Source organism: Opisthocomus hoazin, chromosome 15, assembly GCF_030867145.1.
Source record: "Opisthocomus hoazin isolate bOpiHoa1 chromosome 15, bOpiHoa1.hap1, whole genome shotgun sequence".
Classification (NCBI taxonomy): Eukaryota; Metazoa; Chordata; class Aves; order Opisthocomiformes; family Opisthocomidae; genus Opisthocomus; species Opisthocomus hoazin.
The window spans coordinates 8,604,751-8,631,805 of NC_134428.1; the positions used below are offsets into that span (position 1 = coordinate 8,604,751).

The window sequence follows — 27,055 nt, forward strand, 5'->3', positions numbered from 1 at the left end:
GTGTCCAAGGCCAGGCTGGATGGGGCTTGGAGCAGCCTGGGCTGGTGAAAGGGGTGCCTGCCCATGGCAGGGCAGTTGGAATAAGGTGAGCTATAAAGGTCCCTTCCAACCCAAACCAGTCTGTGATTCTATGAAATCCCAAAGTGATTGCTGATATCCAAACCATTTTGCTGCATCTGGAATTCTCAGACTATTTGTCTGCATATAAATCAAATCAAAGTCAAGCCATGCATCTGAAGAGCACAAAGGCTAAAGGTGAAAAGACGAAAGTCTGATTTTAAATTTCACTTTGGTACTAAGTGATCAGTTCATCTATCTTGTCGCAAACTAAGAATTTCATTTTGTAACCTGTAGTGCCTTATTAGGACCCTCCCCAACGCAAATCACAGAATCTCACTGATTTGTGTAAGGAAACTAAACCCATCTTTCTTCAACCTATTCCTCCAAAACAGCAAAGTTATTTCTCAGAATAGACTGGTTACTGTAAGATCTCTTAGAACAAAACATAGTTATGGATTGCTAAGGATGTCCCTGTCCTTGTTCCAAAGACTGGTAATAAACAACTCCATTAAACAGAAGATGACTGTATTGCAGTTTATAGTTTATTCCAACCCTGAACTTGCAGTTAACTCTACATAACAACGCCACCTGTGATACCTGATTTATTTCTTCACTAAGCATATGCATTTGGAACAATTAATAAAGGTCTGTTTGAAGATTAATGACAGTGATACAAATGTTCTCTGCCATGGTGAGACTGAAGAAAGGGGGGGGGGGAGAGCGGAAGGAAGCATGAAGGAAGCGTAGCAGGGCCATCAGAGTATTAGTGTTCACAACAACCTGACAGTTTAGTAAAGAGCTACAGTTTTCCTTCTGGAAAGCAAAGCTGCTTATGAGTAACTTTTTTTAGAGAATATCTATATGCAGATTAAGCTCTTACAGAAAGACATGGTCATTAACCAGCAGACAGCCATTAAGGAGACTAAGCAAACAGGGAGGAGCAATGAGGCAGGACCAGGTAGCTGTTCAACAAATTGGCCAAACTGAAATCATGGCAAAAGAATTCATATGCAGCATCTCTCCTTTGGTCATCTGCCTGCCAAGTTCCACATTCCTGAGATACAGTGCATGCTCTAGCAACGTGTATGAAGGGCTTCTTCTGGGATTAAGGAGATCTCAGACACAATTTGCAACAAATCTATTTAGCTGCATACATGCACCTCTTGGGATTCTTTCTTCCTGTTCACACAGATATTTCTTGCTGGTGAAAAACAAGCATATTTTCTTTAAACTTGTTCATGGTGCAAAATGTGGACTCAGCATCCAAACGGAAGGCGTCACGATCAAAAGCCTCAATAGCGTGCCTACTTTCAGTGACAGAGACTCAGAAGGCTGCTCCCTTAGCAGCAAGGCCTGAAACCAAAGTTGTTGTTTAAGCTAGGGCAAGTCAGGTTCTTCTGAATGTGTTCTGTTGTAGCCTTCTCCACAGTGCCAGAATGAGTAAGATGGGGCAGAAAGGTGAAATTCAGACTGACCGGCTAGAGAATCAGAACACATCTGAAACAGCCAATATACTTAAATAGAAAACTGCAACTCATTTTCCTGTGGGGTAGAGGGGACAAGCTTGTGTTGCATTCAGTCACAAGAGATTACCCTAAATTTTCATTTCATGACCTGTTTGTTTGAACTGATTCAAGTGCTCACTAGAGCATTTACCATCTCCGCCAGATAGACAGCAAACAGATGATCAGGTCCCAAACACACAACCCCTAGAGATTTATTACTGCCTGAAACTGAGGAAACAACGTGTCATATCCATGCTTGGAGAGAGACCTTCATGCCCTTTTGTAAAAGGAAAGGATCATCAAACCATACCTTGAGAAAGTCTTTAAGCAGACAGATCGCTTGCAGTATACTGAATTCAGACAAACACTGGCTCCAGCTCAATTCTGAGGTACATTCCATGACCGACACTGAACTTGGTGTAGGAAGGAGCAGCTGTACAGCTCCTGAGCTTGTGAGGAACATTCCGCACTTGCATCGAAGAGGGGCACTAATCAGCAGCTTATAAATTGCCTCCTCCTCAAGACACAGAGGCAATGACTCTGTGGCCCTCAAGGCTGAAAGCAGCCTATTACAGGGCACAAGAGTGGGCTGGTGAAAGGCAGTAAAGACCAAAACTGCATGTCATTATCTGTCTAGCACCTACGCTCTAGGGTCAAGGATAGGGGGAGAAAGGAAAATAGCTTCCAAAGAACAACACGCTAATGTAAATTGTGGACAAGGAAAGCCAATGATTATAGTCTAAAGAATTTTTCATTTAGAGAGGGCTAATGTGTCCACCAAAGAATGGAGTGTAGATTTCGACCCCTTAAACGCATAAAAGGTATCTTCACTTTTAGGGTCAGGATGCTTTCAATCTCTTAAAAGGTAGATATTTCACCGCCTGTTGTACTTCTCTTGGTAACCCTGGATATTGGGTGAAAAATAAACAGCACAGAGACTGCTGAAACTAGGCAGCAAGAGGCTGCATCTGCTGCATTCCTTACCGTTTACAGCAATACTACAGATGTAAGCAAATCACCTTTGAAACAAGAGAGGGCATCAGACTTTTACTGGGAACAGGATATTGAACAGTGATCAGTTACACTGAAAGCGAATACAGTGGGCTGAGGGACTATGGTCTTAAATAGAAGAATTCTTCAGAAATACAACTCTAGAGTGCAGGCTTACTCCTTCAGTGATGTTAAAAGGCTTCCGGGGACTCACTGAAGCTGAAACAGTTACAACTAATGATTCTGGCTATTCATAGCTTCAAGTAATGAATTTTAAATGAAGAGAATCCATCTCTGACATCAGGGTTTTCTAGCACAGGGATGCTCAAAAGTCCCTTGGGGAAAGACGTTTTCTGGAAGAAGTATACTGGTTGTGGGTGGGGGGTGGGTGGGAAACCAGAGATGCAAGTCAGAGAGGGCTACAGCATGGCAAGGCTGTGGTGCTGTCTTTGGTGACATAGTTGCATTATTATCTCTTGTTATAAGAGACTGTGAAAGCCCTGAAATTGTCTGCAAATTTTAATCTCAGAGAAGCATTCCTTCATTCCTGGAAAACGAGAAAGCCATCAAGAGGATGGATGAGAACAGGAGGCGCTCAGCCTAGTTCCCTCGAGACTCATCTCCACTCTACTTGCCCATTAGAGTCACCTTGAAGCTGGAACAGAATCCTTACTTTTAAGCATGGCATCACACCTGATGCTCTTCTGCCCAGTTTACTGTAGCAGTATATTGTAGAAACTACCCTCACAAGCAGAAAATAACTTAAATTCAGCTCTCAATTCCTGAAACACATGATTATTCACACGTACCAGATGTTTACATTATTGCTCCAACCTATTTAAAATGCACACAAAAGATAAACAGCAAAAAAGCTAACCATAATCATCCATTGGAAAAGGTTACATATTATCATACTGTCTGGATTATAATGAAGTACATATTACAATAGTTTTGCTAGTTTATAAAATAGTCCAGGCTCCTCAGAAGACTTGCAAGATATAACATGGCATAGAACACTCACAACTTAAACAAACTTCCAATGAATTATAGCACAATGGATGAGAAGGCTGTTGAGTAATTGCATAGTGTAAAAAAAATAGCCAAAGCCCAACCAGAACTTAGCCTGGCTATTGCTGTAAAAGACAATAAAAAATGTTTCTATAAATACATTTGCAACAAAAGGAGGGCGAAGGAGAATCTCCATCCTCTGTTAGATGTGGGGGGAAACATAGTGACAAAAGATGAGGCAAATGCTGAGGTACTTACTGCCTTCTTTGCCTGTCCTCAACAGTAAGAGAAGCTATTCTCCGGACACCCAGCCTTCTGAGCAGGAAGAAAGTGATGGGGAGCAGAATGAAACCCCCAACATCCAAGGGGAAATGGTCAATGAGCTGCTATGCCACACAGACACACAGAAGTCTATGGGACAGGATGGGATCCGCCCAAGGGTGCTGAAGGAGCTGGCAGATGTGCTCGTCCAGCCACTTTGCATCATTCATCTGCAGTCCTGGCTAACTGGGGAGGTCCAGTTGACTGGAAGTTAGCTAACGTGACACCCATTTACAAGAAGGATGTCGGGAACTACAGGCCTGTCAGTCTGGCCTCGGAGCCGGGCAACGTTATGGAGCAGATCATCTTGAGTGCCATCAAGTGGCATACACAAGACAACCAGGTGATCAGGCTGAGTCAGCACAGGTTTATGCAAGGCAGGTCCTGCTGGACTAACCTGATCTCCTTCTATGACAAGGTGACCCACTTAGTGGATGAGGGAAAGGCTGTCGATATTAACTACCTAGACTTGAGCAAAGACTTTGACACGGTTTCCCACAGCATTGTCCTGGAGCAGCTAACTGCTTATGGCTTGGATGGGCGTACTCCTCGCTGGGTAACAAACTGGCTGGATGGCTGGGCCCAGAGAATGCTGGTGAATGGAGTTAAATCCAGTTGGTGGCTGGCAATGAGTGGTGTTCCCCAGGCCTCAGTACTGGGGCCAATTCTGTTTAATTATCTTTATCAACTATCTGGATGATGGGACCGAGTGCGCCCTCCATAAGTTTGCAGATGACACCAAGCTGGGTGGGAGTGTCAATCTGCTCAAGGGTAGGAAGGCTCTGCAGAGGGATCTGGACAGGCTGGAGCGATGGGCCAAGGCCAACTGTATGAGGTTCAACAAGGCCAAGTGCCGGGTCCTGCCTTTGGGTCACACCAACCCCATGCAATGCTCCAGGCTTGGGGAAGAGTGGCTACAAAACTGCCCAGCGGAAAAGGACCTGGGGGTGCTGGTTGACAGCCGGCTGAACAGGAGCCAGTAGTGTGCCCAGGTGGCCAAGAAGGCCAACGGCATCTTGGCTGGTATCGGGAATAGTGTGGCCAGCAGAAGCAGGGTGGAGATTGTGCCCCTGTACTCATCACTGGTGAGGCTGCACCTTGAATACTGAGTGCAGTTTTGGGCCCCTCACTACAAGAAGGATATTGAGATTCTGGGGTGCATCCAAAGAAGGGCAGTGAGGCTGGTGAAGGGTCTAAATAACAAGTCTTATGAGGAACAACTGAAGGAGCTGAGGCTGTTTAGTCTGGAGAAGAGGAGGCTGAGGGAGGACCTTCTTGCTCTCTACAACTACTTGAAAGGAGGTTGTAGTGAGGCAGGTGTTGGTCTCTTCTCTCAAGTAACTAGCAATAGGATGAGAGGAAATGGCCTCAAGTTGCATCAGGGGAGATTTAGATTAAAGGTTAGGAAAAATTTCCTAACTGAAAGAGTTGTAAAGCACTGGAACCGGCTGCCCAGGGAAGCGGTGGAGTCCCCATCCCTGGAGGTATTTAAAACACGTGTAGATGCAGAGCTTGGGGTCATGGTTTAGTGGCCGAATTGACAGTGCACGGTTCACGGCTGGACTTGATGATCTTGAAAGTCTCCTCCAACCTAAACGATTCTATCACTCCATGAATTACTGAAGGACTGTCAAAGCTGGCTAGAAATAGGCAATACATGACTTCCATAATCATATCTGATTCTCAGGCCCTGTGCATTATCTAGAGGTTTAAAGTATACAAAGATTTAATTTTAACATATAGGGACAAGTTTTACAACATTTTATACTAGGCATACATGAAGAAATCACAGTACATGCAAGTGGGAAAGAACTGGACCCATCTATATGTAGATTGAATATAGTGGGCTTCAACCAAAATTAAGAGGTGAAAAATGAAACACAGTAATACTATTCCAATTCCAAGAAACCTATGGAAGAAAAGTTATCTTTCACAAAGCTTCCTACTAAACTGTTCTTAAAAAGCTGATCCTTAGCAACTGTTTACTTACATCATACTTGTTTCTGCCTCCCTCATGTAAAGAATTTCTCACTGTTTAAGGCATGCATAAACATAAGTTACAAACAGACTGTGCCTGTCTGAAACCACGTGTCCCATTTAGTTTTCTCTGGAAAATGCAAAAATTGCTTACCTTTGTTGTGTGACATTGCATACAGAAGACAGAGAACAAAGAGGGCATAGTAATCATCTTCAGCACAGTCCAGTGCATTATAGACCATATCAAGAAAAGGCCTGTGGAAAGGAGTAATTTTCAAATGGTTAAGAAGAAAAAGATCATATCCACAGAAAAAAGTGAAACTATCTTGTTCCACACGCAGCTAATGGAAGAGGCAAATTTACAGTAATGCACATTTTCGTGCATTGAACAAAAAAAAAAACCCGTTTAAGCATCTTCAGATTACAGCCATGCCTTGTATTTACATTCTGATGTTTTAAGGGGACTTGTTACATAGTACTTTCCCAAGAACTGATTGTTCATACATCTGCTAGGTTGTTTGTAGCACATTTAGTATGCATGCAGAAGTGTGGTACAGCTTGTTTTAAGTGTATACATAAGTAACTTCAAGGAGCTGCTATCACTGTTGCATTAAAAAAAGAGACTACCTGTAATCGATGGCCTTGCTGGACTTGTCGAATGCAAGATGAAAGACAAACGGACTGAGGCGTCAAGAGCCGAAGAGCTAACAAAGGAAGTAAATAACTGGTGCTTACCTTACCAGACAAAAGTAAGGGGGGATAGCCCATCACTGTAAACTCAGTGATCTGTGGGGAGTCGCAAAGGCTGCGAAGCCAGAGATTGCTTCAGAGATTGCTTTGGATAAAGCACAGCTGGCCCCCGAATGCACATACCAAGATGCCCGCTCCGAAGGTGTGTCACACTGCTGAGTCCCGCTTCTGACGACACGACATTCCATGCCAAGAACCAATCGATACACAATAATTGACTTAGTCCCACCTCGCAAAAAGATTTCCAAACATATAAAAATTGGCACTTGAAAACTCTCTTTGGGAGGAGGAGCCAAGCGAGAACTTCACCTGACGGACGGGTCAACGGGCCTGAACCTCTCTTCCCCCCCCAAGAAGGAACGCCTTTTTGGTAAGAGTCGCGCCTCTGACTTTGTCAGACGTATCCCCAGGAACACATTGTTAACTAAAGCGCTAAACCATTACTTTGAGCTCAACTTTTGTAGACAGTGAATTTATCAACGGCAATTCTGAATCTGTGATAACTGTCGCTTGAATAAATTACCTATTGTTTCAACTTTGCAAAACTGTTTCAGTGAAAGTCCTTGGAAGGGCTCTGGCAGGCAAGCTGAATATCAGAATCCCCTTACCCCCCCCCTTTAACGCTACACTACCTTAAAACTCATATACTAAATGGACTTGAAAAGTTTTTACTATTACAAGAACGCAGTTTTCACCAAAGGTTTGGAGGAAGCTAGGTTATTCCAAAACAATCAGTCAAAAACTTTACCGTCAAACAGTTACAGGACAGAAAAATGAACAAGGAAGGAACATTTGAATTGAAAAAAGAAAGCTCTGGACTGCAGATGAGCTTTGTTTTCCTGGGTTTAAGCATGTGTGATTTATGACACATACACAGGAAGCTACAAACAGTGCCAAGTTCACCCTTCAACTGTACCCTGAACAGACCAGAAAAGTCAATTTAATGCAGAAGCTGTTCGGACAGATCAGATCTGGCTGAGATTCAGCTGGTATTAGCACAAGCCTGATGGCAAGGCTTCTTCTCTTAAGCTGGCTGGCATCCAATCAGTTCAGAGCACAAGCAGAAATTAAATCAATTTTCACAGGTGGCCTGCACAGACAAAAAAACCGCCAAGAAGACTAAATTCAGGGAAGTGTCAGAGTCACCAGAAGAAGAGAGTTTAGACCCTTCACTGAAGAGAGGTAATTCCTACCTCTCAGAGTATTCTTTTAACAGTGAAAGGAAGAAAAATCCTTACATTGCCTAAATTACACCCAAATAAAACACATCAAAGTAACATCCAAAGTCATAAAACCAAACATATTTTCCTATCTTCAGACCTAGCCGACAAGAAGCATCCTCTCCAAACGCCTTGCTGTGGTTAGCTATGGGTCAGAAGGGCTACCAAAGATCAGAACACAACATACTATACTCCTATCCCAGACCTGTGGTGCCCTCATGGTCACACTTCATGCACCCTACCAAGCCACTCAGCCAAAATCACTGCGATGTATTTAACGCTTCCCTTCACCTCCACGCATATTTCAAAATACTTCAATATACCACGATATACTTAAATGCCACTGAGTTACGATCTCTCTTTGCCCAAGTTCTACACTGCTGCACATACCTAAGCCAAATTTCCCACATGATGTTCCTACTACTGCAGGTCTCAAAAGAACATGACTATTCAAGCAAAAACAGCCTAAAGAATTAGCAATGTTGATCATAAACCAAGAGAGCCTTCAGCCTTCCTAAGCATTAAACAAGCCCTACAAGCCTGATGACATCCTGAAATGGGGCGCTTTACACACAGCGAAGAGAGTTCAGCTTCAAAGTCTAAAGAAGAAAGAGAATCAAGGCACTCAGGTTCAAGACTATTAAAATACTCACAAGCTAGGTAACACTAAGTCTGTTGCCAGACCATCAATAGATTGTAAGAACTCTAAAAACTGACCTATGATGAAAAGGTAATTTTAATTTTATTAAACCCAATGTTTTAGGATGTCAAAGCTGCAGAAATATCCATAGCTGTTCCATTAACACCAATATCACATGATATTAAATGACTTCTGTAATCTCTAATGCATTTTTCATTGTTTTTCTCCCACATACTACTTAGATTTGTGAAATTACATAACTTTAAAAAAATATTATTATAGCAGTGAAAGAAAATTTTCTTTCCAGGTGCTTCTTCACAGCATCTATCTATCTGCATTATCAAAGTCTCAACCGAAATAATCTGAAGCCAAAATAACTTCTAGGAATCCCACTCATCAACAGGTCCTCATACGGACTAAGTATAGGACAGACCCTGAAACACTGCAGCTGTGAGAAAGCAGCAGCAGAAGGCACAACATAGCATGAAGGTTTTGCATTCTGGAAAACACTTTGCTGTATAGCATATCATAAAAGGAATTTTTAAAATGCCTTTAGTCTTAAACTTTCCAGTTGTGAGGCACATCAAAATAAAGGTACACCAAAAATACTTTCTCTTTTTTGTTCTTCACAGCAGTAAAAGAGCTAAGGGAAATTGAAAACTTGACTTACCTCTTACAGCTACAGATTTTTATACTGCCAACTGTGCTGTTTTCCATTTATTTTTCAACAACTATTGCGTACTTTCTAAAAAACACTTTTAAAGGCTATATGGCAAGTATTTTCAAACGTATTTCTTAACTCTGTAAGCATTTTCTTCCCTTATTAGCCTTGCACTAGTGACTTGATAGAAGAAACAGATCAAATGCCATACAAGCATTCTTCAAAATATTTATTCTTGTGGAGTGTGTCCACAACTGCAGACTGCAACACATTAGGAATCACAATCATCAAAACCATTAACAATTATTTTCTCCCACTTCAAGCATAGAATAAAAGGACACTGCATTTTCTGCTACCACTTGGCACTGTACCCACACGGCTCACCTTATCTGCAAGACTCAGTGATTCCAATCACTGTAGGAACGAAGCTATACACACTGGAGGAAATTTATTGAGAGATATAGCCACTGATTCAAATATTAGATTTGGTATACAGAATAACACAAAAGCTTAAACTACAGCAGCTTATCCACCTATATTTCAAAAAATTAACATAGAAAACTAAGGCGAGAAATGCCCTACACATGGTCTATTCTTATTTTAAAAATATTTTTAGCCCTGCACATTCTTTGCTGCTGTTTATTTTTAGAAAAGATGCAGGATGCTGTCGGCTCGTATCTGCAGGTCAAGAGAGTCCTGCAGACATTTGCCAAACGCATCGACATCTCACGTCTAAGTATCTTGCACTTCTCAAGACCTGAGCATCTGAGTTGCTTTAGTGTTCAATGCAGTCATTGCCAATTTCTTTCTAAAAGCCATTTGGCACATATTTTAGTCAAATACCAATAATCTAGAACAAGCTATTTTAAATCCAGTTCAAGTCAAGGTTCAATTTCACTTTTACAATTATATTAAATGCTTTTCTTTTTCCCTTAATGAATGTAATCTAAGCTACATCAAAGCTATAATGGAGACAGAATGAAATTCTGGGAATACCAGGCAGCATTTCCCAAGTTTAAAAATAAATTTGAAATGGTATTAAACATGTGCATTTCTCCAAGTGACACATTTGCAATTACTTTTGTGTCAGAGATGGCATGTTCAGTTTCTTTTCTTTAGCATTCTAATAACCAGAACGCAAAAATCTTACTGAGAATGTCTTTTCTGGGTATTTAATATATTCAAATATAAATTTTGAAGTCAGGGAAATTTCTGCTCCCAGAAACACTTAAAAACTGCATTCCCAAGAGAAGATTTCAATAACCCCAAATAACTAATGGACATTGGAAACTGTACATAGGTTAGTAGAAATTACTTGTAACTACTGTTACTAAAACTCTGCAAAATTTGGCCCTGAACTGAGGAATTTTCTTTTTTTTTTCCCCTGTAGGTGTATGCAAAATTGAAGGATGTGACCATAAATATCATTAAGAGAATCTCTTCTGGCTTAATTTAGAGGTTTAGAAAAGTCTGGAATGAAAGTATTTATACTCTGTTTTTATTGTGTTAAAATTCTGCAATCTAACTTCACCAACTTAAGGCATCACGATTGCCATAAACGAAAGCACAAACTTTACAAAGAACTCAACCATTTCTGAAACTGATCCCTAGAGAGGCCGTATCCCATTTTTCTGTTGCCTCCCTTATCTGCGATCCACAAGAACTCCTGCAATTTTAATTTGAGGCAGATCTGAGACATCCCTTGAGAAGTGGGAGAGTTAACAGGAGGGCAAGTAAGGAAGCAATCCAGCAAAATATATTACAGGTCCTTTATACCTGTTCCAGTTTGTTATCTCACTCCCAGAGGCAGCTGCACTCTTTTCTTCATCTGTTGTGTTCTGTTCTGTCACAGCAGAGATAGACAATTCTGACAGTTTACATCTCTCCATGATTACCATCTCTATTTCTAAAAAAAGAACCCAAACCCAAAATTTAGTATTTTTAACAAAAAGTTATCACAAGCTCTTTTTTATTTTCCATTTTGCATTAAAAGTTACTGATGCAACTATATATGAGGTACAACAACAACCTCAGAAAAGTTAATGAATGAGTACATGCGGGCAAATTTTCTTCTCAGTAAAATACCTTGCTTAAATTTCTTCAAACAATTTAACTGCTACAAGACAGTTATACACATACATAATATATGTAAAGAAAATCGATTATTGTAGCAAACAAGTAAGCAACGGTAATCCCATCAAACCACAAGAAGAAAAAACATAGAACCTCTTTCTGGAAATCAAGTGTCTGTGAAAATGCTGGTGAGATTGGGGCATGGGTGGACATCAAGTTTTGTAGAGGCTGTACACAGGTCTCTACTATCACAGAAAACAGGACACCCCGTCCCGAGTCCTTCATAGCTATTGGCTTTAAGTAGAAGTATTAGGACCAAATCTAGCCTTTGTTTAAGTATTTGGACAAAGATGACTACTAAACGCACCAGTCATGTCATATTTTCTTCGTATCATTGTAGACAATAGATCATCAGTTATTTGACACCATTTAAGGAAAGCCTTCTCAAACAGACCTACATCAAAACACAACTACTTCTGGAGAAGGCTGCCAAAGCATAAAGGTCTTGTTTTCAATTACTTGCATGCAATTCTGCCACATTTTTCTCTATTTATGTCTAAAGTAAAGACTAGTTTCTGATGTACAACCTTCTAACAGGTATCAACTAGTAAATTAAACAGTTACAATATGCTGTAAGACCACTCGTTCTATAAAACCAATTCTTCTTAAGGTTAGCATTAGGTCAAAAATCCTGAAAACGTGCAATTAAACAACTAAAAGTTAAAGATTATTTCTTCAGTTTTAAAGTATTTAATAGCATCTTCTACCAGGTACTGTCACTTTTAGCACACTTGTTGAATTCTATCATTGAAACATGCATGAAATACTCCCAAGGATCTTACGCAGGTAAAGTGGCTACACCATTTGCCTTACCACAGAAGTAAAGGTTACAGAGTTGTGAAGTCTACTTACAAAGCACCCCTGCACACCCAAGTGCAAGGCACGCATTTGTGACAAGGGCTGATGACTACAGGAAGATATGAGAACACTTTCACAGTTTTTCATCAGATTAGAAGTACAAATTCTGACAGAATGATTTAACATGAGAAAAAAAAAATACAGCAAAAGACTGAAACAAATTTAATAGTCCCACGTTTACCCAGTGCAACAAGAGAACAAATCATGTAACAGATCACCACTAGGTCCACACAGTAAATAAAGTATCCAAACTATACGCATCATTTTCATTTGCTGGTATACTCACCTTCATTTTCACTGCTTGTCCTGATGCCCTTTGAACTCGCTTCTGTACCTTTAGTTTTATCTAGGTCATCTTGGTTATCTTCAGATCCTCTCTCCTCTTCATCTTCTTCACCAACATTTTTATAGTTGGGTCTTTTCTGCAGCCTCTTCTTCCCCTTCTGTTTGTTAATTTCAAGAGACCTCTCCAGTGTTTCTGTTGGTTTTATGAAACATCTGATACTTGACTTTGCCTATAAATTTGAAGTTTACACTGAGTTACAGCAAGACATTTTTAACTCTAATTGATAAAAAAACTTCAGTTCATATAAAAGGGGGTTTTTAGAATGTAAATTAGCATACCACCTACAAATCTCAAATCCATTTTAAAATACAAGAAAGCAGACCTCAAGTTGTATCAAATCACCAGCAGAACAATTATCTCCGAAGTAACACATCCTAAAGATCTATCGTTAAAAAGTATGCCATCTTGAGACAAGAAGATATCGAACCACCTTTTTTATCAATAGAAGTTTATTAAAGACTAGAGTAAATACAAAACTAATTCCATTCCTTGCCTTAGGTGGCTCAACTACAATAAGCACTGAAGATGAATGCAAAGAAACCTCATAGGAAAAGTTTGGTAAAATCCCCCCCTTCATTTAATAAGGAACACCTGTACATAAAAAAAAAAAAAGAGATTAGGAAAAGATCTGGGAAGAAGCCTTCCACAAGTCAAATTGCCAAAATGCTTCTCTGAATCTTCTGACTTTTTAAACAGGTTTTACAGAAATCTTGTGTAAGTCACCTTACACTTGGCACTGAAACAAGCCATATAGTAGTAGGAGGAATCTTTTACAATACCAAAAAAATCTGCAAAGCGAAATTTACCACACTTCTATCCCCCAGTAACCTCTCATATATATTTTCAGTCTGATCGAATTGCAACATAGGAAGGTTATAAAACACCCAGAGTTACAACCAGATTATCTTTTAGTGATGGCTTCTGGTCAGAAAAGTCATAAGAAATGGGAAGAACACATTAAATCCTATTCTTTAGGGAATAAAAGCAAAGTAGCATGCAAGTTACATAATGTGTTTTTCCTTTCCTGCATTTACTCCTTACAATTGCTTTCTAGAATCCTGTAGCTACTTTCTTTATGAAGAATGCATGTATTTAACATCCTTGCGTTCCTAACATGCTGTTAGTCATATGAGCAAAATAACAGAAAAGACCAGCAGATAGCAATGTGCTCATAAGCACTGAACCATGGTCTGGTCTGTCTCAAGAAAGAATGCTGAGAAGAAGTCATTCTATTCCACTAAACACAACAAGGCTATATATTCAGAATATCCTTAAGTCAGACTTTTAATTTACGTAGTACATGGATTATCTAAATTGATTACATAGTTTGAGATACTGCTATTTTATACTTTTAAAAGGTTTTTCAATCATGTTTTCCATTCGGGTTAATCTTGTGCAATGTGCACTGGTAAAATAAGGCAGTACCAGTAACAACTTTTACAGGAAGGAGAAAGTAGGTTGAACAAGAAACCAAGAAACATGAACTAGGCAGAACTGGCCCACATCCGAATTATGCAGGAAAACACATCTCACAGGAAGTAAGGTAAACCTTAGCGTGACGACTGCTAACAAGCTTAAATATGTTCTGTTGGTTATACATATTCAACTCTCATCACGAGAGAAGAGTTAGTATTTCTCCTGATGCCACCCAGAAACAGAAATACGGGGAAAAAATACGGATGAATCTTATTTGCTATACTTTGAAGTGGAGAAATTGTTCAATGGAGGTTGGGCAATCATTACTACCCTATGATGTTCAGCAGGCCTCCACAGGTAAGTTATTTCCCATAAAATTCCACAAATCAATTTCCAGTAAAAAGTACCATTTGTTCCTGTCGTGACAGCTACCATTGCTCTTTTGCCCTAAATAACTCCGGATATGTTGCATTTATACACAACAACTGCAATACTTCTCAGCTTTTATTTTCAAGCATTCTTTACTCATTTAGTCTCCTCTCATGAGGACATGTGACCCTGCTTCTGGTCATCTCAGTCCATACTCTCTACACGTCATTCCACTTTAATTCATCTTCTTAGGAAGATCAACATACACATGCGGTTCTACTTACTTCAGGTTTTAATAAGTACATGTTAGTTATAAACTGACAGTTACACTTCAACTTAAATATATCAAGACATCTCACGACAGATGAGCAGTGCTAGGTACAGAGAATGGACTCAGACACAGCTGGGGCTCACCGTAACACACCCAGATATCCCCAAAACAATGAGCTTTGGAGAGTATCAGAATGATTACCTTGGGAAATTACAACAGAAAGGAAGCAGTAAAAGATAAATTTAGGTCTGACTTAAGAAGAAACACCATTCTAAAGTCAGTCAAAAAGTCAACTAAAAAACTTGCTCATCACTTTTTCACAGCTGTCTACGCCTCCATACCTACAGCTGACTTTAGCCCCACTGCATCAGGTTGTATATCAGTAGAAAATACCATGCAATAGATGTACTAGTTGTTCATACTCATCAACTGAGAGCAGCTCACTTGATAGCTCCCCTGTTTGGAAGAGGGCATGGAGCTCTTTCTGCTGAAGATTACTCCCTGCTCTTTCCGCAACCAACCAACCTCCACCAGCAGGTTTTCTGACAGTGCAGATTTTCCCCTCCAAGGTTTCACTGAAGAGTATGTTTTCTCCCATGGAAGTTTCTTCCTCATCCATCAAAAGTGCCAACTCTCCGCTCTCCCTGTAACAAAGCTCCACCTCTAGCAGCTTCGCTAAGTGTCTATCCTAGAATGCAAATACCCCTCCTATTTACTACCTGTTCAGGCACAACAGAACTCGCAGTCCATACGCCATGAGGACACATCTTTAAGACCAGGAAGAAGCAGCAACTTCAACAGTATTTCAAACATAAGAGACGAGGTGAACAGAAGTTTGTAAGAAACCCCTAATATTCCTAACACTAGTGCAAGCACAAAAACATATGCTACAGGTATTTTGCAACTCTGTACAGTAACTATGACAGGAAAAGAAAATCTCACTTCTGCAACAACACCCTCTTGCCACAAATTTCCTAGTAACTTCTGCACAAGTAACATGCACGACATTCAGTGCACAGCTAGCAGAAGGTCAGACATTTGCTAGCACAAGAGATTGCTTTGTCTTAAAGCACTCGGTCAGCTCTACCATTCCACTGCAGTTTTTTCTATAAAAGATTAGATTCTAAATATGAAGGTCAACATTACAAAATACCAGGAAGCAAAAGCTACTGGCTACGATCAGCCCACACAGCTGCCACTGCACAGTAGGAAGAAAGTTGGAAAAGCTGACTTGTATCACGGAAGAGTTGAAACATATCTCCCTCTTCAAACTCTCAGAGCTATACCCACTGCTGGGCAAGAAAATTCACAAGAACCAATCTACTGCTAGATAGATTAAACATTCAGTCAGTAACACTTTGCTGACCAGTCAGACATTAGAGGACATGTGCAGTCTTTAGACAGAACTACAGTCAGAAGCCTCTTAACCAAAGTCAAGTCATATCCCCTTCTTATTACCACCCTCAAACAGGCCTGTAAGAAGTAACAAGCAAGCACTTCACAAACCGTGAAACTGGCAGCAAAAGGGAAAAAAGTCATAGAAATGACACTTCCACAGCAGCACCTAGCAACTTCTACACAGGATTAAATCTGAAGGTACAAGGGCAACGATAAAGTGATAGCACTCCCATCTACTTGTGCCTGGTCTATAATCTCTTGCACACACTGTTGCACACTTTCGGAGATGATCAGTTTTACTGCCAAACCACTGGGAATATTCAGACAAAACTATTTATTTACTTCTGTATCTAAAGGATTTACTATAAGGCCAGATATTTTTTCTAAATCTCTTCTTTCTACTACAGCTTGCGTAAGGAAATAATTTAACAGGAAAATTGTGATGACTCATTTCTGTTTCATTACCAAAGAGTTGATAACAAAAACTGAATACAGATGACTTGATTACAAAAGCGTCCCATCAAAATGATGGAAGCCTTTGCAGTGTCTGACCCCCACAGAAGGAACTAAGTATTCTAATTTGTCCTACACATTCTTATACTACTACCCAAAATATATATGCGTGCACAAAAAAATATTGCAACTTTGACAAGAACATAATGGTGCAGGTTGCACAGAGCATTTTTCTGCTGTGTCTAACACCAAAAGCTGAAATCTCTTATCGCTGCTCTTCTCTCCTAAACACAATCACCTTAGCTTACCAGTTTCCAGATACCCGATCTTGTTTTTCAAACATTTTCTTTGTCTCTAAAAAAATATTAAAGATTAGTTGGCCACTTACTGAGTTTTTCTGTATATCTTGCTCAACTTTAGAAAAAAACACCGAGAGGTCACCATTGAGTATAACCTCAGCCAACGAGTTCACCAAAGGGGCGTAGTGTATAATTAGAAAAACCTATTAAAAGAAGGGTGGAAAGAAACATCAGGCATATACTACAGAACACAGAGTTACACAATATCAGTCACTGAACATACTTATTTTGACCTTGTTAAACTGGTATCTTAAGTTTACATATAAACTTCTTAAACCGGTATCTTAAGTTTACATACACAGTAAAGTTCAATTGCTAACACCAATAGTTCATGAAATCTACTTCAAAACACAGGAGTCCATAATCCTCTCTACAAGTATTTGATCTTTCTCTACATTTTAAGCTACGTAGTTTCAATAATTCTGCATGCTCTTCCCTCATGAGAAATGCACATTCTCTACTGATCAGCTTTGAGATGAAAGCTGCGTGATATTCTAGCAAGGAACCCAAACTAAAACTGCTCAAGAAAATTCTTTTTTGAGAAACGACACAAACTGATTACGGCAGACAGCATCCACTGACCTTCTGGCATGCCAACAGCTGGCAGGACTCCAGTAAGCTCTGTGTGGTACACACAATTACTTTGCAGTGATTCATGAGTAAATGTCACGCAGTAGGCTGAACTGGATCAGAAGCAGCTTTTCTAGCTATGAAATCACAATGAATTATGGTCTAGCTACAAAGTGGCTACATAGCACAGGAATAAGGGCCATACTGCCTGTAAGATCAAAGCACTTATCCAGAAGTGCTCCAGTGCTTTAACGGAGTTCTCTGTTTACATTAACCACCCTATTTTGAGGCAAGGCTCGCAAGGCTGGGCCAGCAAACAATTGGCTTCTGGACAGAATGTGCTCAGGCCCAGTCACAATAGCCTTACGTCAGCTTATATCCATTCTCTTCACAGGAACATGAAAGCTGGATCCCTAAACAGCGCTTCTAACTGAAAAATCCCCAAACAATTTCTAAATCAAAAAACGTAATCATTGGTCTGACCATATTTAGCTAAATGTGATCTCCACAGGTTTTCTGATTGAAGTCAGAACCATTCCAGACCTTCAAAAGTGGAGTGACTATTAGCATGCAGCGGTGACCTGTGTAAAGCTTTGGAAAGTCACAGCACACTTCAGAAATACTCTCAACAACCTCAAAAATCACTCAAGCTTCTTCTCATTCAGACACTGTAACCTGACTATACACAAGCACGCTTTGGCATGAGTACACTGCATGTTCACTTTCTGAACAGTGGACGAAAATCCGCAGCAGTGCATTTCCAGCTGCTAGTACGAGTCTCTCCAGCACTTGCCTCTAACATATGTGTGATGCCTAAAGTGTACGCCTGGTGTCAACAGCAGAAATAGTTAAGCAGGGTTTTCAGATAGTCAGTGCACACTTTTTCAGATCCCACTCCATCAAAGACACACTCTAGGTTACAAAGAGGTAGAAAAAGATGCATTTCTGCCAGTTACAGAAAAGGTAGCTTGATTTTCTACATCACATCACATTCCGATACACGAAATTTATTCCCAATTCTTTATGGTTAGAAAAACAGCTCCATTTTATTTATATAAAACAAGAAAGAAAACAGGTGCAAATCTTCAAGTGACACCTAGCCAATACTTCCACCGAAATCAAAAAGGTGAGGTCAACATATACACCTCTGTGATGCAGATCCCTTTAGTTACAAGAAGCTGTTGTCTCAAAGTTTTTATCTGTGGTTAAGCAACTCCCACTACAGCAGAATTTTATAGGTTTAAATTAAGACGCATTAAATTATATTATTCTGAAAAACCACATCTTCCAGAAAAGTTCTTATAAAAGAAGATGAAATTAGGGGCCAGAGGATACTAAAATGACTAACGTACTATCATAAGTTCAAAGCAAAATGAACTATAAATTCTATGAATGCCAGTCAAAAGTATTTTCAGAGAACGTAAAGAAAACTAGACTCATAGAAATGCACCGAAATGCACCGAAGACTACTGGGAGAAAAGATTATTTTTCTCTACAATAAAAAAAAATTCCACTTAAAACTCTTCATTTGAAAATAAATTCCAGAAAGAAAAGTAAGTGGGACTGGTAAAAATAAGAAATAATAAGTACTTACAGATTTAAGGTATAGGCATAGTGAAATTCAAATTGTGAAGACAGTTTTAAGTTTTTGGTGGTGGTGATTTTTAGAGGTTTCTGTGTTTTTTAAAACCAATCAAAAAAACCCATGAGATCATTGCCGCCTCTATACTTCAAAGAGGAAAAATCAAACCCGGAATCTTCCATACCTTAGGCAGACGCAAAGTGCAATGCAGCATCTAGCTAAATTTCACCTGCAATCTTACTAAAATCTACCCTAGCATCTTGCATGGCTCTACTACGCAGCTCTGTCAGGTAGGGTAAACTATAATCTCTGGCTGCTCTAAAGGCTGCTCTGTGTTATGGCATCCTCAGAAGAATGATATCAAGTAATAAGCTATTTGGTCTGTCCATAAAAAGACAAATGATCTTGCTTTTTTTTTTTTCATGGAAACTGATACGTTTAAAAATTCGTTTGCCAAATTGTCTTTACTGGTTTTGCCAAAATAGATGAAAATACAGTAATTTATAAATCATAACACTACTGCAGAACATGTTCTTAAATAGGGCAAAATACTCACTTGAGAAAGAAGATAGAGAGAAACCTGAAGACTTATTTTTGGACGGTCTCCACCCTACAGAAAAATATGTTATGAAAAATGCTGATTTATTTATACAAAATTCAAGCATTTACTTAAAACAAAACTTTTAATGTTGTATTGTTCCACATTATGCTACAAAATGTTCAGAACGCATCATGCTCTTTACCACTCACTTCTTGTAAACTATTTCAAATGAAGGCTCTCCAAACAAGCATATCCCTTACTCCACAAGCTTAAAAAAATTGCTATTGATTACTGTCTTTCATAGTCACTTTGGTAACTTAAATTTAACAGGTAAGTATTCAAGTATATTGGTTTTTACTATGCTACTGTTCCTTCAAAATGTACTTCTCCATTAGCCTTCATTAAAGCCTGCTCTAAAAATCAGCTATTCAGAAACGATAAAACATTAGCCACACAGTAAAAACACATTCTTGACAGACGTTCCCAAGTCAAGTAAATCACACTAGACAAAAATACTTGAAGCATAACTTGAGCACGAGGGTGCTGAATTTATATACCAGTAGTAATGAAAATGTTTCTACAAATAAATTAACGACACTTTAAAAACCATCACCAAATAAATTCATCAGTTATCTCAAGAGGCAAGAACAGCTCAATTTTATGATCACAAATAACTCTGACCTCATAACAACAGACACATCTGCCTGAAAGCAGGAGGAAAAGCAGATTTTTGTACATGCGTGAATGCAAGGAGTTAGAATAGCTGAAATGAAAGTAAAAGTCAGGAAGTCTGCTCCAGCCTGTTTCAATGGCCTTATCAATGACAAGACAAGAAGTAGACTGTTATTCAGTCTTCAGTGCACATGCAATATACCGAATTCATTAACTTTCAAGAAGTCTGACCTCTGGTTAGCGAAAGTATGCTGAAATTCACAAAGCATTGTGTATCGTAAGGACAAATACCACTACAGAAGTTTAAGAAGGGCAGGGGAATGAAGGAAAAAACAGGAATAAACCAACAGTGAATGTATTTATTTTTTTAAATGACAAGTGAATACAGAAACCTATACAGGTTTTAGAACAGTAGCTTCTATTTCAGCAAAAAATAGCTTTCCACTAAATTTAAAGGCTATGCTTTAAAAATAAATTCAACCATATCACACTCAAACACAGCTTACCTGCAAACAGAATGATCAAGTATCAAAACCAAAAGTTTATTATTTTCTACCTGGAGTGGATTTTTACACCATGGAAAATTTGTGTGTATACTGGGAAAAGGTACTATAATCTGCTTTTGCCAGGAGACAAGTCACCATACTGGAAAAGGAAATCACACATCTCCCAGTGTCAGAGAAATTTAAACCCTGTTTGAAATCTGCAGCTCTTCTCATCTCCACTATTGCTAGCACTTAACAACAATGTCATCCAAAACAGTACTTAGTGGGTAAATCAAGTTTCATCTATTCTGTCCTTAAATTCAGTCCCAGGGTATTTCACCTACAGTCACCTTAAACAAATTGTTTCATGTAAAACGCACAAACACAGATCTTGACAGTATTAACCCTGCCACAGAATACACCTGCTGAACAAATCATTGTGCGTACTGAAAGCAAGTAATACCTTTATGACTTCACTGTTTGCAGGTATTAGCTTACCTTATCTTGATTTACTAATGAATACACATAGAGGGGAAGGAAGAGCCTATTAAGTAGGTGGTCTGTCAGCACATCATTTAAAAATTCACAATTAATGATAAGGATGTCATTAAGGTAATGTAAATGATCAAGATGTTCTGCCACCAGGTCACTCAGTTTGCCCCTATTTCTGTGCCTGAAAAAGAGAGCAGAAAGAAAGTGTCAGATATAACCAATCGTCAAAGTCTTAAAAACTTAAGGACAGAACTCATGTGCATCCCTTCCACAGATCACCTTGTGCAGATCGACCGCCTACAGCACATGTTTTCTGTAAAGTCAACTAATGCAGATAGCAAACAGTATTCAGGCTTATGTGTGCTTTAGGATGCACATACCAAGCTTTTCCCCAAGTTGTCAGAAGCAATGTTTTACAAAACTTCGCATTCCACTGGCAGTCTTTACACAAGCCAACCATAAAAAATGGCAAGACTTGTTTCCGAAAATAAAAGAAGAAATCTACATTGTATTTAATGTCTACCTCTTCACTTTCAGCAAGCAAGAAACAGCCCCCATCCTAAGGTGGGGTGGGAAGGCAAACCAAGAATAACCTTAACAACAAAGTATTTCTATAGTTGTTAATGGAATATTGCAGAGGTACTTCAGGTTTGACAGTTCACATATTGAATAAAGTTCACCTTACCAGTTAAAATTTTTTTCCTAGAACCTTTTCAGAAAGCTGTTCTACTAAGATAACACACAGGCAAGGAATATTAAAAAGACAAAGTCAGTAAGACTGAGCGGCACAAAACAGCTTTTGTGCCTTCCGGATATCTACTAAATCTAGCCAAAGTAAAACAAAGATGAAGAAAAACCATGTTGCCAAACACTACTTTACTTGTACAGATACTAGCACAGACACGGCACACAGCACTTAATTCAAAGAATCACTATAAAACTTCATGAGAATGAAAAGCTTGAACTGCTTACAAGGGAACACATTCAGAAACTAACTTAACTGGACTACTGCAGACAAAATAGAGAGAGTATCAACATCTAGGAAAAGCATTTCCATTCAGTACCCAGCAGTTGTAAAAGCTTACTCTTCATCAGTCTGCACACAGTTATCCAGTTCTATTACGTGGCTTCCAATAAACCAAACGAGGTTGGAGAAATACGGGACAGCAGTTTTATCTCTAATGTAATGCAGCATGGGTTGGTTGTCCACTGAAGAGGGATTGATAAAAAGAAAAATTAGTTGCCAATATTTTTTTAGTGTTAAGAAATACAAAGTATCTTCTGAAATTTGAACACATGCTAGCTTTTCATACAAGTATATACCTGATATGATCTTTTGCATGAAATGGACATCTACAAAAGCGTCACATCAATTCTTAATTGGCTTGAATGAGCATAACATTGATATATTTACATAGGTCTGAACAAATCTAGTGGCGTTCAGAAAGGGTTTTTGGCACATTCTTTACGAAAAGGAAGAAAAAAAAAGAACTTAAGAATAAAGCAGTACTGCTGAAAGTCAAGCTAGTTAGACTTACATGACACTGCATTAAGGAACACAGGAATCATCAGTGAAGGAAGGGCAAAAGAAACAGACAACAGTTAACAGGATTAGGAACTGGGATAGTGACATCCTCTAAAAGGGTTTTAAAACCTAAAGCACAAAGCATCTAAACTACAAGATACAGGGTAGGTGTTAGATCAGAACATATGCAAATGGATAGTCAGAAAATTTTCAAGCCTGAACACCTGAGCTGTGCTGTTTCCACTCTAACCTTTATATCACTACAACATTCAATGAAAATTCTAGACAAGTACATTCTTTTACCATAAAAATGTTTAGTTACATAAATATATAACAAACAGGATATGAAACCTGCACTTTGCTCTTTTTGTGAGCTCGTATTGACTGGACAGTTCCTTCACGTAGAAAAGATGTACCAAGTGCCCATTTCTCGACATGCAAAAGAAAGACATTTTGTCCCTTGCAGCCAGCACTTTACAGTAGGTTTCTCATAGAACCTGTCTGCTATGCAGGTCAGCCAGCTATTTGCAAAGCCAATTGCTCATTGTTTTAAAAAAGATCTTACATTCTTCTATGATGAAGACTGTCATCAATCACTACTTCTCTTAATTGATACGAAGTTGTGTAAAATCAAAATGTAATTTAATATGGATTAAAGAATAAGAAGCTCCAAATTAACATCTTCTATAATACATACTACCTTACAGCATGCTGATTTCAGAAACAAAAGTGCTGAATAAACACCATTTTTTCTACAGGTAGCACTAACTTCAAAGTTCAACCAGGCAGCTAATGGCCTTGCTGAGTTTTGAAGATTTCAAATAACGCAGATTCCTCAGTTTCTCCAGAAAACCCATTGCAAAGTTTTCTATAGAAAACCTTCTGGCCTTCACCAGGCACCTCTGGGAATGGTCTTCTTCACGTTGGAGTGACTGCAGCACCTAGGAGCTCTACAATCATATCCTAATGCACTTCAAATCCAAAAGGAAGTGACAGAGCCAGCAAGGTTACTGCTTCATACATTGTAAGGCTCGAGTTCACAAGTGAAAAATACTTTATATTCTTAAAGCACTTTGGGGGTTGGGGTTTTTGTTTGTTTGTTTTTTAAACACAGTCACATTCTGATCTGTTAGAAGGGAAGCTGAAGCTCCTTGTGTATGCTTGATACTCTTTTGGGTTTGTTTAAACCAGTCTCATCTGTGAGGAAACAGTACTATTCACAAGTACACACTGCAGGTTTGGGGTTCTGCTTCATAAAACCCAAAATGTGTATATGAAGTATGTCAATGTGCTAAGATTTCCAATCTCATAAAACAGGCAGAAAACCCTTAAATGTAAATAATTGAAAATTAAACTACAGTGAAACAAACATTTCACACGCATGCTTTTTTTAATATATAAAAAGCATACCTTTGTAGACATTTAAAGTTATAGTCCTAACAGCAATCCTGACCATGCTTTCCGGGTGGTTAAAAAATTTAATAGCTTCGGTGTACAAAGCGAAGTCGTTAGTGTGCTGTAACAAGAGAAAAGAAAGTATTTATGAATTAACCAAAACACACACAGAATATTTGATGGGATTCTGTAAGAAAAATGTTTTCCGTGTATTACTTTGATATTTTCACTTACTACTTAAGTAACCTACAGGGTTTTATAATGCAGTCAGCTGCATTTGTGGCTCTGCATGAAACTAAAGCACTCTAAGCCTCAGAGCTTTTTGCATGTTAACTCTGCACATATGCAGTGCTTTAACGCCCTCTTCGGGCAAAAAGTGGAATGGAGCGAGGAAAAACCCTTTCACCTTTGGCCTTTGATTACTCAGGCTTTTTAGACTTTGACTAAGCCTCTTAGAACCAAGAGCCAACAGAAAACATCCTGCTTATAAAAGCACAAGAAAACAAGGCGTAAACAAGTTGAATTCAGAGGGAAGTAGACTTCAGAACTACTGAAACAGTCCAACACTAACTTCCACACTATGATTTTATTACAGTTGTATGAGGACAAAGACCTTCTTTATCATGCTTTTGCAGAGATCCCCACAAATGAAACCTCAATCACCAATATTATCGTTACAAAAATAAATGCAGGACATGCTGAGACAAGGGACTAAACAGAACATGTGCCAAATAGTTATCAATTCCTAATGAAGTCCTCTTATCGTTATACTCCAACTCTTTCTTCACTTACCTCATTATAAAAGAAATGTACAGTATGATTGTTGAGTTTCAGGGAAAGAGTTTTCAAAAACGATATGTAATATGCCATGATCTCCTCATCGGAAAAGTCAAATTTGTGGACAATAATAGAATTTACGTAGTTATTGGAGAGCAGGTAGTCTGAAAAAGAAGAGACATCACACGGCATTATGCTGTATTTGAATTACCAGCTAGCAACAAACTACCTGATGCTTGAAGACCCCAGTTTTTAGCCAAACAACTCAAGTGATGGCTTCAAGTGGTAACATAAGGAAATAGTTCCCTACACAGTTCTTTTCTCCCAAGAACAAGACAACTGAGAATATACTTCACCTTCCTCAATTTATGTAGAGGCTTTGCAGCTAATAAACAACACTTTGAACAACTCTCTTTTCCTTCCAGACTCATAACTCTCAAAAGCTTGTATATGACTTTCTCTTCACAACAGCTGTGGAGTACTTTAACTATTAATTCTCTTTATATGTTTCTGAAAAATCTCGAAGTAAACACAGGTGGCTGAATGTCAGCCCCAACGATGTCAGAACAGTTCCGGTACAAATTCGACAACAGAGTTCCACCGCATCATCTGCGGCAGCAAGGCAAACATTTCAGACCACAGCTGATTTGTTGACTTAAAGAACCCCTTGAAATATGCAAAACAAGTGTTTCAATAGTACCAAACAACTGCTTTTGTACTACTGAGAATTTACATTCAAAGGTATTTTGGAGTCAAATTACACCGTATTTTCAGTAGCGTTCAATTAAAAAGACTGTTAGGAATTCAGATAGTTCTTCTGTGAAGGGGCACTAGGACTAAACTTCATTAAAAGAAAGGGAATTTGATCAAATCTTGATCACTTAATTCTAAACAGTTTAAAAGTGTGCCCTTACACAGTGATGTTTCGTGACTGATGTTCTCAAAAAGGATGTTCAGAGTCTGCAGAAGCTGTACACACACGTAACGACCAGACTTCTGACGCAAGATGTTCAAGAAGAAAACAAACATATTCTTCTCCAAGAAAAAGCTGAAAGGAAATACAGGTGTCATGAAGTCACTCGCTGTATTTAATAGGAACACAATTTCACTAGGATCAGGGACAATTATAGGCAAGTTTAACAAACAGCATGTTTTACATTTATGAATCATAGAATCGTTTCAGTTGGGGGAGACCGTCAAAATGAAGAACGATACTGCAAAGTTTTACTGTGTAACAGAGGAATATCTTCCAAAAAACCTTAAATAATAACAGGGACGCTAAACCATTCAAATTATGCAGAAAAGCGATGTCAAGAAATCAGGGCCTTTTTTATTTTATTTTTAGTGTATTCGATTTTTCAGGCAGCTTCCCTGCTGTGCAGTCATAATTTTGAAGGGTAAAGCCTCTAAATGAAGGTTACATTTTGCTCACTTCCCTCTTTTAAGCTAACACACTTCTTGTCTTCAACACTGCAGACCTTATTTTTGATCCACTTCAATTTTTTTTTTCCCTACACCAGAAGCAAGTATTTCTTGGTTTATCGTACAATTCAAACAGAAGGGAATGCTTGCAGTGTTTTTAAAACAGAAATGCATGCAATTTAAAGAGAACAGCGTGGACTCTTTCCTACCAGGACATCACAAATATATAGCTATAAAATTTTTTTAACATTAACTGCAGAAAAACCCCTCACTCCTAAAGTTCTCCCAAACAGAGAAGACCGTGAGGAATGTGATGGAGTTACAGTACAAACGTGAATAATCAGAATAAGTTAATTTTCTTAGTCCACATCATGACCCAACTATGTTGATATCATCTTGTAAAAATAAAACCATCCACTCCCTAAATAAGTAACTAAAAACACCAAACACTTTAGATTTACATCTCAGTCACAAGTTGCCTTCATAAAAGGGTTCTGACACAAACAGCCAAGCAATGGGCATTAATAGTCAGATTCGCAACTGTGAATATTTATTTTCGAATTTCGTTTCCTGTCACGCTATCTGATGAGGATTAAAGTAACACCTGAACAAAAACTCCAAGTATCACACCTAAAATAAGATCTCTATTTGTAGCATCTTATATAAACTGAAGTGAACAAATTAAAGTCCTAGGATATTAGTAGATGTACTGAGTAGATCTGGGCCCTAAAATGGGTTAGATTTCGTAATTATATCAAAAGATTTGAATCAAACTAAAGCAGCACATGAACGGGGCTCTGGACTTGGAACACGTTTTTGTTAACAGAAGCAAATTCTCTCTTTGTACGACAAGAATATG

General features: G+C 38.8%; 1 protein-coding gene across 8 annotated transcripts in view; it reads right to left on the reverse strand.

Annotated features, from left to right (window-relative positions):
- The window catches only part of CLEC16A (C-type lectin domain containing 16A), a 116,938-nt gene that overhangs the window by 79,308 nt on the left and 10,575 nt on the right, over positions 1–27,055 (reverse strand). For all 8 annotated transcript variants that reach the window (XR_012765557.1, XR_012765556.1, XM_075436109.1 and 5 more), the window contains exons 3-12: positions 25,689–25,822; positions 24,790–24,938; positions 24,013–24,118; positions 22,163–22,286; positions 21,084–21,258; positions 19,444–19,497; positions 16,765–16,878; positions 12,410–12,638; positions 10,909–11,038; positions 6,016–6,116 (exon numbers count right to left, since the gene is read on the reverse strand). Coding sequence is in view for 6 of the 8 variants with exons in the window: in XM_075436109.1 (XP_075292224.1) it covers positions 6,016–6,116; positions 10,909–11,038; positions 12,410–12,638; positions 16,765–16,878; positions 19,444–19,497; positions 21,084–21,258; positions 22,163–22,286; positions 24,013–24,118; positions 24,790–24,938; positions 25,689–25,822 (1,316 nt within the window). In the remaining 2 variants the exon portion in view is untranslated. The remainder of the gene's footprint in view (positions 1–6,015; positions 6,117–10,908; positions 11,039–12,409; positions 12,639–16,764; positions 16,879–19,443; positions 19,498–21,083; positions 21,259–22,162; positions 22,287–24,012; positions 24,119–24,789; positions 24,939–25,688; positions 25,823–27,055) is intronic.